This window comes from Leptonychotes weddellii, chromosome X, assembly GCF_054177405.1.
Source record: "Leptonychotes weddellii isolate Sample4059 chromosome X, ASM5417740v2, whole genome shotgun sequence".
Taxonomy (NCBI): Eukaryota; Metazoa; Chordata; class Mammalia; order Carnivora; family Phocidae; genus Leptonychotes; species Leptonychotes weddellii.
This window is the reverse complement of record NC_138385.1, coordinates 88,106,971-88,124,470: the sequence shown is the minus strand read 5'-3', so window position 1 is coordinate 88,124,470 and position 17,500 is coordinate 88,106,971. Positions and strand designations below refer to the sequence as shown.

General features: G+C 52.6%; 2 protein-coding genes across 2 annotated transcripts in view; one reads left to right on the top strand and one right to left on the bottom strand.

Annotated features, from left to right (window-relative positions):
* POLA1 (DNA polymerase alpha 1, catalytic subunit) overlaps window positions 1-3,694 on the top strand; it is a 293,805-nt gene extending 290,111 nt beyond the window's left edge. Inside the window, exon 37 of the mRNA XM_081809030.1 lies at window positions 2,435-3,694. Coding sequence (XP_081665156.1) covers window positions 2,435-2,577 — 143 coding nt within the window. The 3' untranslated portion in view covers window positions 2,578-3,694. The remainder of the gene's footprint in view (window positions 1-2,434) is intronic.
* Window positions 3,695-10,273: 6,579 nt separating this feature from the next.
* Window positions 10,274-17,500, bottom strand: part of ARX (aristaless related homeobox) — a 13,806-nt gene continuing 6,579 nt past the window's right edge. Inside the window, exons 4-6 of the mRNA XM_081809028.1 lie at window positions 16,953-16,998; window positions 13,771-14,099; window positions 10,274-11,471 (exon numbers count right to left, since the gene is read on the bottom strand). Coding sequence (XP_081665154.1) covers window positions 11,231-11,471; window positions 13,771-14,099; window positions 16,953-16,998 — 616 coding nt within the window. The 3' untranslated portion in view covers window positions 10,274-11,230. The remainder of the gene's footprint in view (window positions 11,472-13,770; window positions 14,100-16,952; window positions 16,999-17,500) is intronic.

Here is a 17,500-nt window from a genome sequence, read left to right as displayed (position 1 = left end):
AAAGAGCATTCCCCTCCCCAGATGACGAAGTTTGGATTTTTCGCGCTGGTTGTTGAGACAGCAACAGCTCCGGCCTGTGACATCTCTGTGGACCGGGCTGGGCTGGTCTTCGATGCCCCTTGACGGATGGCCTCTTAGATTCTCTTAACAGTTGTTGTCATCAGGTGCCTGACCTGCAGTGCCTGTGCCCGTGGCCTCTTTCCCGACTCCAAAAACCAGAGCAGGGAGAAGGAATCAGGTGTTCCTGGGCATGCTAACTGGTTTCCACCGTTTAACGCTGATATTTTCCCTTGAGTTCTACGGTGGTGGGCATAGCAGTGAACAGGAGAGCGGTTTCATGCAAGGCCTAATGTGGGGGGCCTAGGTGCCTGAAGGGGGCCGAGAAAAAGCACAAAGGGTGAGCCTCCCCCGCCCAAGCGCCTGTGCCCGCTCTTGCAGTTCTGTTTCCTAGAAGACCTTCCATATGTTATTGATTAAATTCTCATTGGGGAAGCAAGTGGGAGCTTTTATCTGCATGTCGAACTGGCGTGCAATGGTGCCTTGGCCGTATTGACCGGCTATGGGATATGCTGGCGGTCCCACTTGTCTTTTACGAAGAAGAGCACCAAGGGACGCTGGTTGTCATTCTGACTCTGCTCTATGGCAGCGTAAATAGTCCCCTTTCTAACCAACCTGGTGAGAAAAGTCAATATCCCATCAGCAGAGGAGGTAAACACATCAGGAGCGATGCCCTCTCCCTTCCTCCCCTGCTCCTGATTCCGGCAGCTCTTGAAACGTGCGCCCTAGTCAGCACCTGCACTTGTGTCATTCACATGCACGGGGCGCCGGCCGTGGGCTGGCCCTGCCGGGAGGCGGGACGCGGGAGGCGGGACGCGGGAGGCGGCGGCCGCTCCAGGCCATTGTTGTGGATTCCCAGACTCCGGTAATTAGAACTTTCCAAGTGTCTTTCTGTAGTCAGCTACCGATGCCCCCCCCCCCGCCTCTCTTTTTCCAACCCCCTTGGGCATTTAAATCCTAGCCACAAAACTTTTTGTTGCTGTTTCTTGAAAGGCAATTGATGTAATTTAGAAAAGGTTGTGGAGAACAAATGCGAATGTGTAGCTAAGGAACAAAAAACCTTGAGACCCAGCTTTAGTTTTCCCGGTGTTTTGTAGACTTCAGTGTTGCTCTGTTGTTTCAGTGGGCTTTTTCTTTTTGTGGTTGATGTGCACTCCCTTCCGTGTTTCCTTCCCGATGCTTTCCTCTTCCCGGGGCGCTGGGCAGCCTGGCTTGGCACAGGCCGGCATCTGGAGGCCTGCGCGTCTCATTCTGGGAGCCGGCATGCAGGGTAGGGTGAGGGCGGTGCACAAGTGAGTGTGGACTCTGGGTTCTGGATACCTGGGCTGGCATTTCTTCATCCCAGATTTCCAGCTGTGCGACCTTGGGCGAGTGACTTAACCTCCCATCTTGCTCAGCCAGCAAATGGGGATTTAAAAAAATTAAAGTCGGCCTCTCCAAACACCTCATGGGGTTCCTGAGCAGCTTTGAACCAAAACTGTGTCGTCTTAAGCATCCGGGGCAAGGTCGCCTCCCCTAGGGATCACCCTTATCCTCAACAGATCAGACCTCGGTGTCTGGGCCCTACTGCTCCTTTAAATGAACCAAGTGTTAAGAGGTAGCAGGCTCTGGGGAAGGAAAGGAACGATCTCCTCTCTGGCTGGTAGTGCCCGTCTCAGAGTGGGAAGGCCAGAGATGAATGGGTAGAAGCAGCAAGAAACAGAGGAAGGGCCGCTGCATACCCAAAGTTCACAGGCATACAGTGTGGACAAAGAAGAAGAACTCTTACCAATGGACAGGTGCTCTCCAGACAGCCTACCCCTCACCTCTGTCAACAGAGGTGTTTTGTATAGCAGAGGGACACAGACCGAAGGGCCTCAAAGCCAACTAGGCCCAGCTGCTCCTGGGACCTTGCTCTGGGAGGCTCTGGCTTCCTTCGAGACAAAGTCTTTCCTGCCACATCCATACTTGGCATGCGGTTGCATGCATATGCTCAACAGCGCTGCGAGAGTGGTGGCTGCAGGTGGGGCTCACCTTGGCTGCTGCACCGGGGCCTGCACCTGCAGCTCGCACCCCTGCACCTGCAGCTCGCATCAGTAGAGCCGGGCCCTGCCTGTCCCCCATGTGCTGAGTCAGCTAGGTGGTGACAAGTGGCGGGCAGGGCAAAGGAAGAAAGGCTCCCACAGAGGAATCTAGGGGTCTCACCCGCCCCCGCCAACCACCGGCATGGGACTGGCCCCGGGTGTAGACCAGCCACGGGACCATGAGGACATCTGAGACACGGAACTGCAAACAGAATCCGCACCCTCTTCTGTAGTGCTTGACCAGTAAATACTCAATGGTCTTTAAAGACGCTACCTCTGAGACTTGTAAACCTTTTATTTTTATATCTTTTTAGATAAGTGGAAGAAGTTTTTTACCTCCAAAGTTCGTCAGGACTACCAAAAACTCAAGAACACGGCGGAGCAGTTCTTGTCCCGGAGTGGCTACTCGGAAGTGAACCTCAGCAAACTCTTCGCTGACTGTGCCGTGAGGCCATGAGGGAGGCCCAGAAGTTGGCGGCAGGGTGGGTGAAGAAAGACGCCCGGCTTCCTGGCAACTCCACCACCTCCGCCCAGGCCCTGCCTGCTTCTCAGGCATCCCGTTTCCTTTAGGACCGTGCCTCGTGTTTGGGCACATGTGACTTGGGGGTGGGGGGGCATGACTGACGGGGGACCAGGGGACCACACCAGTCGCTCATCTACCAAGCATCAGAGAAGCTCAGAAGAGCCTTCCTGTCACAGTATAGACCCTACTATTGAAACATGGCCTAGAGCCCTCGGCAAAGCGGCTGAAGAGCTGGCTGCTTCGTATTTGGGACTGGATTTCGAGGGGAGGGGTCGGTGAGGGATGAGAAATTAATTGAGAGTGGCTGGAATGCAGGGGACCCCAGGCTTTGCCCCAGGGCCTTCAGCAGAGATGCCCCCAGAGAGAGAGATTTATGAAGCCTGGTAGGAGCGCTAACATTTTGCCTTTTCACACGCCAATTAAACCCAGTCAACCCAACTGTTGCCCCAGCCGCTGGCTCCAGGAGTGGCTGTCCTTTTCAGTCTTGTCTTTTATATAGGTAGCCGAGGGGGAAGATAGAGACGCCTTGCATTTACTAAATAGATTAAACAGAGCTTACTTGTTTACTGAATCGCTCCAGAGTTGCACGTGCACACACATACTGGGCAGGTGTTTTACACTCACATTCCTTTTTTTCCCCTTAAGTAGAAAGTCCAGGTAAGGTTTACAGAGTAGGAAAACACATTTAAAATAATTTGATATCCTATAACATTTCCTTCAAAATATGTAGAGGTTGGGGCAAGGATCCTTGTGTTGTATTCAGAAGAAATTGGGATGAGGTTTGGTTAATTAGCCCTGGTGCTGTTTTGGTTTTTTCTTTTCTTTTTTTTTTTTTCATTTCTTCACAGTGGTGCCTCTTTGCTGGAAGCCAAATGTATTTCAATATAGCAGCCTTTCCATTACATTATTGGTAAGATTATACTAACAAAATATATTTCCCCTGTACACTATGCTATATTTTTTTAAAAAGGTCCACCTATCTGTTTTTCTAAAAGAAAAAATATGTTGTGCTTTTTTCCCCCCTGCTTAAATAAAGTTTTCTGAAAGGAAAGCAGTTGCAGTGAATCTTTATCAGGTGCAAAATGTTGGCTAGAGGTGGCAGCCAGGAGTAAGGGATGACTGGAGGCCATCCCCATCCCAAACCTCAGAAATCAGCTCTGAGATGCCTGAGTGATGTATGTCCGAATGTTCTGAGCAGCATTTGGGAGGATTTCCTGTGGACTTTGGGTCCTTTAAGAGATGAAGTAAGGTTTCTCATGTGCTTTGCTGACTTGGACAGCCAGAGAGCTAAGCCAAGAGCCCAGTGGTGTCTACTTTTGGAGAACAAGACCAGTGGCTCCTGGGAGAAAAGCCCCCCACAGGAGAAAGGTCACTCAGCATGGACCCTAGTGAATGCCCTTGTGAAAGCAGTGAGGATGATACCGTCTTCTGTCTTGCTTTGCTTTCTCTTTCCTCTCCCTCACTTTCCCCTCTGTATAAGAGACAGAGGTTCTAAGCAGAGACACTTTGGGTGTACGGCCCTGTCGGTTAATTAATGAATGCCTTGGTACCTCAGGCTCCCCAACCTGTCACAAGTGGGAGCAGCTACATTGCTTTGGGAAACGAAGGTTGTAAGTGTGATTTCCATGGTTTTTGTCATATAAGGTTCTAGAGATGGTTCTCCCATGTGTGCTTCTGGAGCCCACGCCCCTACATTGCTTTCTGAAGAGAAGGCGTATTTTCCTTGGTTTCTGGAACCTGGGGTTATGATAAATACAATTAGAGAGTTATCGTGAACTTGGTCATCAAGAAACTCCAGGACACTCAAATAACTAATTACTGCTCCGTTTCTTGTCTCTGCGTCTAGCCAGCAAGCACCACGAGGGCAGGACCTGTTTCTGTAGCAAATCTATAGAAAGTTAGACGTAGCATGGCCCAGGCCCGAAAATAGCTAATGGAGCCATAGATGCTTTCTCTCTCTCTCTCTTTTTAAGATTTTATCCATTCATTTGAGAGAGAGAGAAAGAACAAGGGGGTGGAGGGGCAGAGGGAGAAGCAGGCTCCCCGCCGAGCAGGGAGCCGGATGCAGGCCTCGATCCCAGGACCCGATCCCAGGACCCAGGGATCATGACCCGAGCCGAAGGCAGACGCTTAACCAACTGAGCCACCCAGGCGCCCTGCCATAGATGCTTTCTTGTTCAGATCTGGAACTCCAGTTGTGGGGTTTTTCTGGGAGGCACATATAGAGTCCTGAATTTTACAGAAAATTGCAACTGCAACTTTAAGAATTCCAGTGGATCTATTAGAACACTGGAGAAGCACTCACTTTTCTCCGAGAAAGGTTTCTACTCCTTGATTTTTGTCAGTGATAGGGCAATGGGTGGGACAGGTGCAGAAATGCCACCCACTTTGCAAGGGGGAGCCTACCCACATGTCTCCACAGGCTGCTGGGTGAGGATCTTAAGCTCAAGTGCTAACTAAGACTGAGCGGATGTAACGAGCCGGGCTCACAGGACAGAGTGGCAGGGACTGTGGTGGACCAGAGGGGCACGTCCTGTCCAAAGAGGGCAGAGGTTACTCAGTGATGCTGGAAGGGCTGGAGCCCAGGGTGGCCCCATGATCCGGTTTTCAAGAAAAGCCAGGAATCCAGATATTCCGTAAAGTGGCTCAAATTCTAAGCCTTGGCAACTAATTTTTTTTTTAAATAAAATTTTGAACACTGGGCCAGGCTAAACCTCTGGGCTGAATTTTATCTGGGCCAGTTGGGAAACGGTGCCCTAAAAGAACCCTGCTCCTCTCACGGTCCCATGCCTCTGAAAAGGGCACCTCTCCTGTAGAATGTAGGCAGTAGAATCTGTCTACAACAGGGTACACATTTATCTTGGACACCCACCGCTGGCTAACTCTCAACTCTCCTTCATTTAAAGGGGGCAGAGGGAAGGCCAGAAGTTGAAAATCCTACACAGATCATGCTCAAGATTTTAATTTGTCCAGGAAACAGAGTTAATCTTGTGACTCTTGGAGGCTAATCAAAGTTCACAGATGGGGGTTCGGGAGGGGATGTGGAAAGGGGATGAATCCACTTCCCTTGACCACCAAGCCCCTTCTCTTGCCCATCCCCACCTCTTAACCTCGAACACACGTGCACATCAACATGCTTTTCCAAGTGTAGCATTTAAATTCGTTTGGTGGGAGATGCAAAGATAAGGAAACTCCAGAAACACATTTCCCTATCTTGTGTCAGGGTTTTAAGGAAAACACACCAAGCCCCAGACCCTCCATTCAGTGCTCCCATCCCAAACTTAAAGCCACCTTGCTTTCCCTCCCTCCCTCCTCTCTCTCCCTTTCTCTCTCTCTCTCATTCTCTCTCTCCCCTCACCTAAATATTTCTTAATTGAACGGTTTGCTGTGGAGCTTCCTTATAGCAGTTTAATAGATTAACTCATCTGAGCCAGCCTCAAATTTCAGATTAAAATTCCTTCATCCCGAAGGCAGCATTATCAGGTTGTTGGAGGCTGTTTTCAAACCTTGGTTTTGAATAGCAGCGGCTCTGCATTAATTTAACCACTAAGCTAATAAGTAGGTTTCGTTTTGTTATGCTAAGCTTTATTGCTTTTCTTTTGATCAGAATGGTGTTGTTGAGCAAAGCAGCAGACAAGGCATTCTTTGATGAGGGAATTAGCGCTCCATTCTTCCTCTATTATTCATAGCACAGTGGAATATGTAAGTACCTGAGGGTGTCAAAGGAGCGCAGGTTCTATTGCAAAGTGCTCGCCTTGTTTCTCTCAATAGCTGACTATGAGATGATAAACCGCTTAATACACTGTGCTAATTGGATGAGAGCAAAAAGAGATGGGAATTAAGGCGAGGCAAAAGGAGAAAGTGCAGCGAGCCTTCAATTCACTCTTTCACCGCTTTACCAGCCCCAAAGGAGGCACAAGCTTTCGATAAGCAGACTAGAGGTTTTGTGCGGAGATGAAATGAACGTGTTAGTGGATTCAAGTAATACACTAATTATTGCACAGTATAAATACCACTACTGGTTTTATAACAGGGAGGTAAACTTCTTTTGAGAGGGTTATAGGATTGCTTGGCAGTGGTGTAGAACCTAATAAGGGCCCAGAGTAATAACCCCCTGGATTAACAAAATTGCTGCTTGTAGAAGTATGATTCAGGCTTTTACGAAGATTTCCGGAGCATGAATAAAAATGACTGAATGACATTTCTTAATGTATAACTGGTAATCGCTCCCTTTTCTTTAAAGGAAAAAATGTATACTTCAAAGTGGACCGTTAATAACGTCCAGAGACAACACAACTTTTTCCTTTGTAAAAGGCTTTTTCCCCCCACCCGGTCAGGTAGCGGGTTTCCTCCTCCCCGCCCCCCAGCCAGCCTACCGCTGGCGGTGAAATACGCAGTTGCTCCCTGGGACTCAGGGTTCCAAAATACCCTTTTAGGCCCCATTTAAGACCCCCCCTTCATCCACACACACTGCTGTGTATACACATGCACACATGCTCACGTACACATTTTTTTCCCCCTCTAAACGCAAGCTCCACGAGCCCATGTACAATTTCCTTCCCTCTAACATCAGCCCCCCTCTTCCAATCCGGTAAGATCTCCGCACTCAAAATGATACGAAAAGGAGAACCACGGGAGCCTCGTCTCTGGGTTCTACAAATGCAAAACAACAGTAATAAATGTTTGCCCCAATTAGGGAGGAGGAGTGGGCTAATAGGAGGAAAAAAAATGGGAAACTGGGGCCAATAACTGGTGACTTTAGCTGAAGTCTGAGTTTCAAGTCCCGAGTCGTGCCAAACCTTCTCCAATAGTCCCTCTCTCTAATTCATGTTCCTTCCGTTTTCCCCAGCACAAGCCTACGATGCCCGCCCCAACCGTCCACGCTCCAGGCCATGGGTGGTTGGTGACAGAAGAACACAGGGGCACCTTCTGATAATATTATGGCGCATATTATGCCCTTCTTGCCTTTCCTTCCAGGGCCTCATCCAGACCCGGCTAGCCTGCCTGAAAATGTAGCAAGTTAACTTTCCCCTTCCCCTCATCCTTCCCACAGAGGCTCCCAATCACCCCTCACCCCAGGACTCTGTAGGGGTGGCCCTGGGAAAGCAGGTGGTGGGACATTCTGCCCTGGGTGTGACGGGGGACAGCTATGCCCCCATCGCAGGGGCTCTCCGGAACTCCCCTGGGCTCGGCATGTCCTCCTCGGTGGAAGAGGTTTGCTTAAGGTTGGGGGGGGGGCGGTCAGCCGCTCCCAGCATTGTGACCGCGTTCCCAGATATTGGGGCCAAATTGGGTTGCCATTCATTAATAATGCTCACAATAAGATTAAATCATTCTGGAAAATCTCATAAAATCCCCCTAAGTACGCTCCAGTGGCTCTTTCCAATCCCCATCATTCAGCACTTGGGGAGGTTTGGAAGGAGAAGAAAATTGGTTTCTTTGCTTTTAATGCTTCTTTGAAAAGATACTCAGAGTTTGTCATGCGTGACATGTCACATGTTTAATGTGGACTTGCTGGAAGTCAGGGGGTCTTTAGCGTGTGATATTTATGGGGAATATTAAGTGCAGAATGAGGTCCCTCCAGCTGGGGAAAGTTGAAAGAATAGGAGGCCCAGGACCGGGCTTGTTTGCGGCATCAGAATGACATAGGATTAAGAGTTTGTAAAACAAGGCGAGGGGTTCTCATTGGCCAGTAATAAATGTAATCCTTGGAGGTAATTTCACGCAATTTGCTTCTGCTCCATGGAAGGGTCAAATGAGAAAAAATGACTTAAAAAAGAGTTCATTAACAGGAAGAATGGTACTGTTTCTCGTATACCATCCAACTGGCAGCCTGGAGAGGAAAAAAAAGCCGTACCTAAACAAAAAGCCAAAATCGACGGAAAATTGATATTGACCACCAAAAAACAACAACAACAAAAAACCTTTCCCTCACTCCCTCTTCTCCTGCACTCCCCTATCCCCACCTCCAAACTCCAGAGTAACCCTGCCCACGCCAGGAAAGGGCCTTCACACCCGGGCAGCCGGTGGAGCCTGGGGGTTTGAGGCACTCAGATCTCCAGGGGATGCCCTAGAAAGTTCCCGCCGGGCCTGCTAAAGTCGAGAAAGGAGTGTGTGGCCGCAGTGGCCGAGGAGAGGTGGTGGGCGGCCTGCTCCCCCCCGCCCCCCCATGCCCCAGACCGGGCTTCTGCTTTCGAGCTCCGCCCTTTGCGAGTCCGGAGCCGGGGCTCGGCGGCGGTGGCCCACCCGACGGCCCAGGGCCCGCGAAACCCGTGGGCGCGCTCCCCAAATTTCCCAGCAGGCGGGGGCTCCGGATTTCAGGGCAGGGTGGGCGAGCCGAGGACACCCGGGCCTGAGCGCGGCAGCTGCCGAGCGGGTTACCCCGCGCCCCCCCCCCCCCGAGTTGCCGCCGACCTCTGCCCGACCGCGCACCTGCCCCTCGGCCGCGCACACTTGCGCTCCCCAGCCGCAAGGGAACCCGCCCTCCCCTTCAGCAGGGCGCGGCCCGGGAGTGCGCGCGGAGGCCGACGGCCGGCCCAGAGACTCGCCCCCGCCCCCCACGGCGCCCGACTGGCCCACGGCCTGGCGGGGCGGCTGGCACCCGCTCCGCGAGCCCGGTAGTCACGCCGCGACAGCACCCCACCCCCCGCCTGCCCCTCTCCCCAAAGGTCCGGCGCGCTAATTACTACAAATTGAAACTAATTAAGCTTCTCTTCCCTTTCCCATCACCCTGGGAGCGTCGGCGAGACCCAGCCCCCGCGGGCGGGCTTACTCCGCGGTCACCGGGAGGGGCGCAGGAAGGGCCGGGAGGGGGGGGGGAGGGGGGAAGGGAGGGGAGAAGCCACGGTTCCCGGCGCGGGGAGGAGTGCGCCGAGGGGGTTACAGATTGCAAATCTGTGCGGGTCTCCTCTCAAGAAACCTGAGTTGTTTAGATTTTTTAAAATGTATACATTTCCCAGTGCCTGGATAAGTGATGTAATGACATTTGTCGAGTTAAGATCTGCCACTTGGATACCCCTCGCTGCCTTTCCATCACTGTTTCTGCGTTCTCTCTCTCCCTCTCCCCCTCTCGGTCTCTTCTCTCTCTCTCTCTCTCTCACACACACACCCACACCCACACACACGCACCCTCCTCCCCGCGGGTATACTGTGGAGCCCGCCCCCTCGGAAGCCAGCGCCTGGGCTTCTTGCTCTCGCCATTACCTGTCATCTCGGACTGCGCACTTCCTTGCTACGTGGCACTTTCCACGAACAGTTTCCTTCACCTTCCGAGCCAAGACTCCCGCTCGCTTCAAATTTCTATCTCCACCGTCAACAACGCCTACCGTCCACCCACCGACCCCCCTCGGGCCCACCCCACGTCCGTAGCCCCGGACCCTCAGCGCCCGCTGCGGCACGACCCGGGGGAGCCGAGATGCGGCGGAAAGCGCTGCGGCGGCGTTCTTAACTTATGGAAGGAAACCCGAATCCCTTTGAGGATCACATTCAAACCTGGGGCCTCTGCCAGGAAAACGCGCTTGCAGATGAACCGAGGAGGTGCCGGGGAGCCAGAGCCCACCCCTGGCCTCTGGGGGGCCCCGGGTCTGCTGACCCCATAGCGCCTGCATAGAGCATTCACACTTCCTTTTGTTAAACATATAATTTTTTTTTTTTTATTTTGAGCGTGACACTTCTCCACTAGATAGCAAGGAAAAGTGATAACAATTACACATTACACAAAAGTACTGTACCATTGCCTTTATCTTGAAGGTTTCGGAAGCCTCTACAGTTAATAAGTTAAATAAAGGGCTTGAGTACATAAATATTTGTCTAGGAACCCTACCGTATCTACAACACAGTAAGAATCTACAGGAGGACAAACTTTTACCATACCACGCTGAGTGCAATTGCGTTATAACATTTCAAATATACAAAGCTCTGTTCTTTTTTTTTTTTTTTAATAACAATGGTATGTACAGAATCAATAATCACAGTTTGGTGACTTCAACAGTCCATATTCTAGCAGAGTAATTCCCTTTGGTTTGATATAAAAACCTTGGTTGGTGTATGATAAAGAAGAGAACAAGAACAAGACGCCCCTTTCTGTTAAGTGCACTGTTAGCTATCTTACAGATTCGCATTCGCTTCCCTGGCCCTGGCTTCACACCGGGGCCCACGCTGGGGAGATCAACTTAGAGCGCCAAAATGCTGTTTAAAAAAAAAAAAAGCTAAGTGGGGTGCCAGAAGGGAGGCGGGGTTGGGTTTTCTAATTTTTTAACTTCAGTACCAGGTGTCTTGGAGAGAAAACCTCCCCGATATTTTCAGCAAAGTAAGAACGGGAGAGAGTGGACGTTCGAGGGGCAGTGAGGTTGGCAGTGGCGGGGACAGGGGGCAGGGGCAGGGGCGGGTGGACAGCCAGCCGAGGAGGTGCCACGTCCGGGAGCGCCAGGGGCTGCCTTGCCCGCATCCAGGCTGCTGCGAAGGCGGCTGCGCTCTCTCAGTGCCGTCTCGGGAGTGTGCTGGTCCTCTGTTTCCATTTGGTCTTGAGTGGTGCTGAGTGAGGTGACCTTTCGGGGTGCGCCCGGGGCGCGAGGGTGGAGGGCAGCCTTTAGCACACCTCCTTGCCCGTGCTGGTGCCCGGCAGGATGTTGAGCTGCGTGAGCTGCGCGGCGTGCTCCTTGGCCTTGAGCCTCAGCGCCGCTATGCTAGAGGCGCGTCTGTCTGCGGCCGCGGTGGCCGGGTCGGCCAGCGCGCCCGACGCCACCGCGCCCTCCACGGCCGGCGTGGGCTGTCTCAGGAGCGCGGCCGCGGTCGACGCGCTGGTCAGGGGGGCCATGGTGGAAAAGAGCCTGCAGGGAGAGCAAACAGCGCGGTCACGGCCTCGGGAGCTGAGCGCAGCGCCGGGCGGGGGGCGGGGGGCAGGGGAGGCGGGGGTAGGCAGCGTTTCCCGCCGCCTCTCACCGGGGGAGCAGAGGGCCACACAGGGGTGCAGACGGGCCCCGCCGCAAGAAGCCCAGAGTCGCAGGGCTAGGGTGGGCCACGGGCTGCGGAGCAGGTGGGAGCATGGGTGGGAGGCTGAGGTGCTCCGAGAGGACTTTACTAGAGGAGGGAACCGACGGAGGGGGCGGGGGGGGGGGTGGAAAGGCCAAGGGGCCTGGTGTTCTGAAGGGATCAGGGCCAGGGCGGAGGCAGGTCCTGTGGCCCAAAAGCCAACGGCCCAATTGCCTGGATTCTGTGCTTTCGCATAAGAAGGGGCTGTATTCTCAGACGGGGAGCTCCCATTGCCAGGGGAGAGAAGAAAGACAAAGAGAAAAAGAAGAGAGATAGAGGGAGGAATAAAAAAAAGAAAGAAGGGAGAAGGTGGAGTGAAAACTGATCAAGACCTACGCTGCAGACTTTGTACTCTCCCTAGGGCGCCTTCTCGGCCGGGGGCTCCTTTTGCCCTGGAAAAGCTGGCCTGGTTTGCTGGCCTTGCCGCCGACCCGGCCACCCTCCCGCGCCAGACTGAGCCGCCGGTCCCCAGCCAACGACCGCGAGGTGGGGGTGGGGGGCGCCCGCCTGTTGATTTCCGCTCGACAGGCCGCTCTGACCCGCCAGACGCCCCGCGTCCCGGCGCGGCGACACTCTTGCCCCGTCGCCTTCCCTGCGTCCTGCAGCCTCGTGCCCCAGAGAGCCCCCGAACCCGCGACCCCCTCGCGCGGTGCACGGCGACGCGCAAGCCTGGGCCCCCAAGCCTGGGATCCCAGTCCGTGCCACCAACTCCAGGCGGCGCCGGGATTGCTTCTCGCCGCGCCTCCACCCCCTTCGCACAGCACAGCGGACCTGAAGCTGAGGCCAGAGCCACCCCTGGCCACCCGACACTACCACCTCCAAGCTCCCCTCATGTCCCTTCCCCCCCCCTCCCCCGCTCGAAGGGTTCCGGCTCCGAACTCCTGCAGGGCCGACTCGGAGTTTCCACGATTAGAAATGCGCCCACTAGGGTTGGAGGAGAGCCTCCCGCTTCTCCCAAGCCCCCCTCCACCCCTCATGCCACCCCCACCGCACTCCTCTTGCAGCCTCTCCAAATCTCGAAGTCTGGTACTCCAGCCGTGCTTTGCCAGCTTCTACAAGTCACTTGTCGAAAGGAAAAGGGGGCGGGGGGGGGGTGGTTCGGAGGGACACAGGACTTAAAGTTGTTTTCCCAGAAAAACTAATAAAGTGTGGCCTGGAGGGGGTGTACGATGCCCTGTTTCCATAGGTAAACTGAGTCACTAACTACACTTCAGTGCACTCGCTGTTTATTTTATCAGTTTGTTACATGAAACTACTTTTACTTAGTGTCTTTTTTTGAAACTTTTCTCTGAGATGATTTTTGTTAAGTGGCTGCGCAGTTGGATGAATCTATTATTTCTTTGTTCTCCCAAAGAGAGATCATTGAAGCTGCATTCAGTTTTATTTTCACTGCACTTTCCAACTTAATACATCCCTCCTTTGTTTCTTTGTCTGGGTGATTATACAGACTTTTTATTTCATCATTCGATGTTCATTTAAAGAAAGGGAATTATAATATACGATGAACTGTTTCTTTTATTTCGTTGTCTTGTGCCGCCGTGCGGGTCGGGGGTTGCACATATGGGGTATGGTTGGCAGCGGGTCACTTGAGTGACAGGGAAGTTAGAGTCTGGGGAAGAAGAAAGAATTCTTTGCACCCAGAGGGCCGGTGGCTCCAGGGCTCCTGTGGAAACCAGAGCTGTGTTCCTCTGCCAGGCTTTGGAGCATGGGGAAGGATTTTTGCAAAATTTGAAGAGTCGTCCCAGCTCTGTAGGCTACACGTGTACACGGTTACACACATAACCACCTATGGTCTGAGCGGTTGCTGCCTTCAACTGGTACTTTTACAGCTTTCACTGAACACTCCCAGTTGTCACGGCTGTTGTTACTGCCACCGCCCTCCCCTTTGCTGCTCGGTCCCAAGTCATTCCCTTCGAGAGCCACACTGTTTGAGGCAAAATTAGAGAGTATTTTCTTTGGCTAAATCTCTGGGAGTTGGCCAAAGAGCGAAGATGTGGAGCCGCTGCCTGTCTCCTGTCTCCGGCCTCCTCCCTGACCCCAGCCTCTGTGTGTGTATGAGACAGACAGACAGACAGACTCCCCGAGGCCGCGCGTTACCTGCCGAACGCAGGGCTGATGAAGGCCGGGTGTCGGAACACAGCGGCTCCGAGGAAAGTGCTCAGGCCCAGCGGCGCCCCGCTGGGCGGCAGGCTGGCCGAGCCAGGAGGCGGAGGTAGGCTCGGGAAGGCGGCGGCGGCGGCGGCGGCGGCGGCCGTCCAGGCCGAGTCGAGCGCTGGGTGGTGCGGAGGGAAGGGGCTGGCGTCCAGGTAGGGGCTCAGCGGGTGGGTGGCCGAGAGCGGCCCGGGGAAGGGCAGCCCGGGAGGATGGGTCTGCGCGCCCGCCTTCTCCCGCTTGCGCCACTTCGCCCGACGGTTCTGGAACCAGACCTGCAAGGCGGAGAGAGCCGGGGTCGGCGGGCCGCTGGGGGTGGGGGGTGGGGGGGGGAGCGCGCCCCGGCCTCCTCTCCACCCCCCTTAGTGCTGCGGGGGCCCCTCCTCCTTTCCACCGAGGCCGGCGCCCACTCGCCCCTCTCTGGCCTCAGGTTATCCGAAGACACCTCTGGGGGCCAAACAAACTGGTGGCGAAAAGGAGCCCAAACTTAAAGCCAGCAGGAAGCACAGGGCAAGCAAAGCCTTTCCAGCGCGTATTTCAAACAGCCTAGTTCCTTTCCAAGTTGGAAGAAAGTAGTCCCGAGTGTTTAGAGATAGGGAAACCGAGGTTTAAACGTCTCCGCTGCCATCTGCTTGCAGCGCATCTCTAGACACGTCGCTTAAAAACCTCTCAACCTCAGTTTTCTAATCTGTAAAATGGTGATAATAAAACTTCACTCATAAGGCTGTTATGTGGAATGAATAACTTAAAGCGTGTGAAAGCTCGCCTTGGACAGTGACTCTTGGCAGTGGGCAGCCACCCAGAGATAAACACATATCGGCTCTCTGCTGCATACCAGCGGGTTCCGCCTATTTCAGGTTTACCCAAGAGCTGGCAAAATCCCTGCTGTGTGGAAAAGGGGATCTCGGGGAGGCGGTTCATTTATTCTTTCCAGAAATATTTATTGAACACCTAAGAGCACTAAGCTGGATTCTGGAGCTTGAGGAAAGCTGGGCAGGAGGGAAAAGCTGGGTTTACCCCAGCAAACAAGCATACATTGGGGGGGGGGCAGTTCTCCGGGAAAGGGAATCTGGGGCCTGGGGCCTGCTCTCTGCGGGGGCTCTATGCAGGGCTTGGTTCTAGCCAGGAAGGTGCTGCCTGCCAGGCCCAGGTACGCAGCAATCCCTGGACAAACAGAAATCAGAGTGCGGGCTACCTGTAGACTTTACACATCTTCAGAGCTAACAGGCCCTTGATTTCTTTGCGGGAAGTGGTTTAAACAGGTTATTTAAATAAGACAGTTCTAGGTTTGGGGGAGGTTTCCAGCACAAGGTATCTTCCTAATTGTTAATAGAAAGCAGTTTTAGTAGAGACCTTTACCTGAAATGTGGCAGCTACCATGGTCTAAAAATAACTCCCAGGAGCATGAAATTATTTTTATGTGACCTGCTCATCACACCCACAGCTAATAAGATATGCTCCTTCTCCCCTGAAGGCATTAATATTTTTAGGCTTGGGTTGATGCCTGCACACAAGTCTAAAAATTAAGAATGAACTCCAGGGCTATACAGAGTTATAGGAAAATATAATGTAAATGATCCCAGAGGACTTTGTGTGTCTTTTTTTTAATGTGAAGACATCCGTGCCTTTCATATATACACACTTGGAGCTTGTCGTACTAGCCCTGGTATCTAAACTGGGCTTCACTTCTAGACAGCCACCTTTGGCAAGAGAAATCGAGAATCCACATCGGTTGATTATTTCAAATTCTGCTGAAAGGGGGCCCATCCATAAGATTCTACAGCCCTCAAACAATCTGTTTGTGAATTGGAGAAACACTGTAGTGTGGAAATTCAGAGGCTTGAAAAAGTAAGACTAGATGGGACCAGGCTGGGTGGGCAGCTTTTGTGTATCCAAAGCTGTCTAGACGAGAATATCCACCACTCTTCGATGGCAGTGAAAGCAGTAAAGGAAGGGAGGGGGGCAGCGGAGGCAGAATGCCCTCAAAGAACGTGGAAACCTTTTGCAGACAGATCGTCTCTCCCGGCTCAACTGCAATCATCAAGATGTCCCCCTGCAATTCCTCATTATTGAATTAATACCTCTGAGGCCCCCCAAAGGTAAACGAAAGGACTCTAATAATTCATATTCACTTAATTACATCTTCTCCAGTGAATAGGGAGAGAGGAGAAGGGGAGGGGGCGCTCTCTTTCTTTTTAAAAGTTATTTAACTTTCCCACGACTCGTTCCCCTGAGCTGAAAATACGGAGTTGCTGTCACATCTCTGTTTGACAATGGAGAAATGTGTCAACAGAAAGGAGGGGACAGGCCTCATCATTAGCCCTCTAATGCAAGAAGCTGTTGTGTATTAAATGAGCCATATGGAATTTATTGTGCTTTATCAGCGCTTGATTTTGACTGTAAAGTGATTCACTCAGCTCCTAACCCAGGGACATCTGTTTTCTGTTGGCCATCGGGGCTGCCCAGTGTTGATCGTCTCTTTGGTTATGAGGCCTGGGTTCGGAAATGCACTCTGGTATGGGGCTGCAAACACCTTTAATAGCATTGCACTCACTCCCTATTAGATCAATGTGGGCTCATTGCTATAAAAAATGGGAAATCAAATAGCATTAGCCAGCTCCTTGTGAGGGCGGAGGGAAAATCAAACAGCATTTTGCCTTCAAATGGCCCTGTTTGTTCTAGCACTAAGTGGGCTTTTATGAAGCCCGATTGGAGACTTAATCGCAGCCAAATACCTGCTTGGAGCTGAGCGGATTTGTCTAACAACCAAATCCATGCTCCATCCCATTATTTCAATCAGGAGAAGTCAGTCCTCCGATTGTTTCCTATAGGGGCGGTGGAACTGGGGGGCTCCTGACTGCCGTGCAGGGACCCTGAAACCCCTCTTCTGATCCTGGACTCACTCCTTCCTCAAGGCTCCCAAACCCAGAAACCTTCCCCTCCAACCTCCCAGCTCTTCACATTTTAATCTTTCTGTGCATGAGTGTTTGGGTCTATTTTTTTTTTATTCTGCTTCTCTTCATTTTATGAAGGGGGTCTCACTCCCCCAACCCATCCACCCCCTCTCTCTCCCACTCCTCTCCCCACTCCTCCCCTTCCTTCCTCTCTGTCCCTGTGGTGCAGCTCACCTGGACTCGGGCCTCCGTCAAGTCCAGCCTCATGGCCAATTCCTCCCTGTAAGAAAGCAACACACAGACAGGAGGTCACAGCAGGCTCTGGCAAGCCCTCTCAGCCACCTTCCCCTTGCTGGCAGGCCTCCTCCATTAGGGTCTCCCCTGGCTGCCCGCCCTCACCCCCAAACAGATGGGCATCGTGATTCCTTCATCACCCAAGTGCCTGCTATTTGACTGAAAACATAAAAACACACAGCGCATCGCTGGATATAGGGTATTATATCGTATCAGACTATATTCACGAGGGACAAGGGGGGTTTCTTTAGTCCGTAAGCCTAACTGGGTCTTCGGATTTGACCCCACTCTCCCTTTAGCCAGAGTTGGACAAGAAACACACAGGCACACAATGCTTACGGCCTCTTCTGTCCTAACATTACATGGGAGAACTCGGTATTCAACCAAAAATGTTCTTCCTGCCCTTGGTGTCTCTCTGCCTTGAAATTTTTTCTTCTGCCTCCCTCCCCACCCTACTCTCCCCCCCTCTTCGCTTCTCTCTCTCTCCC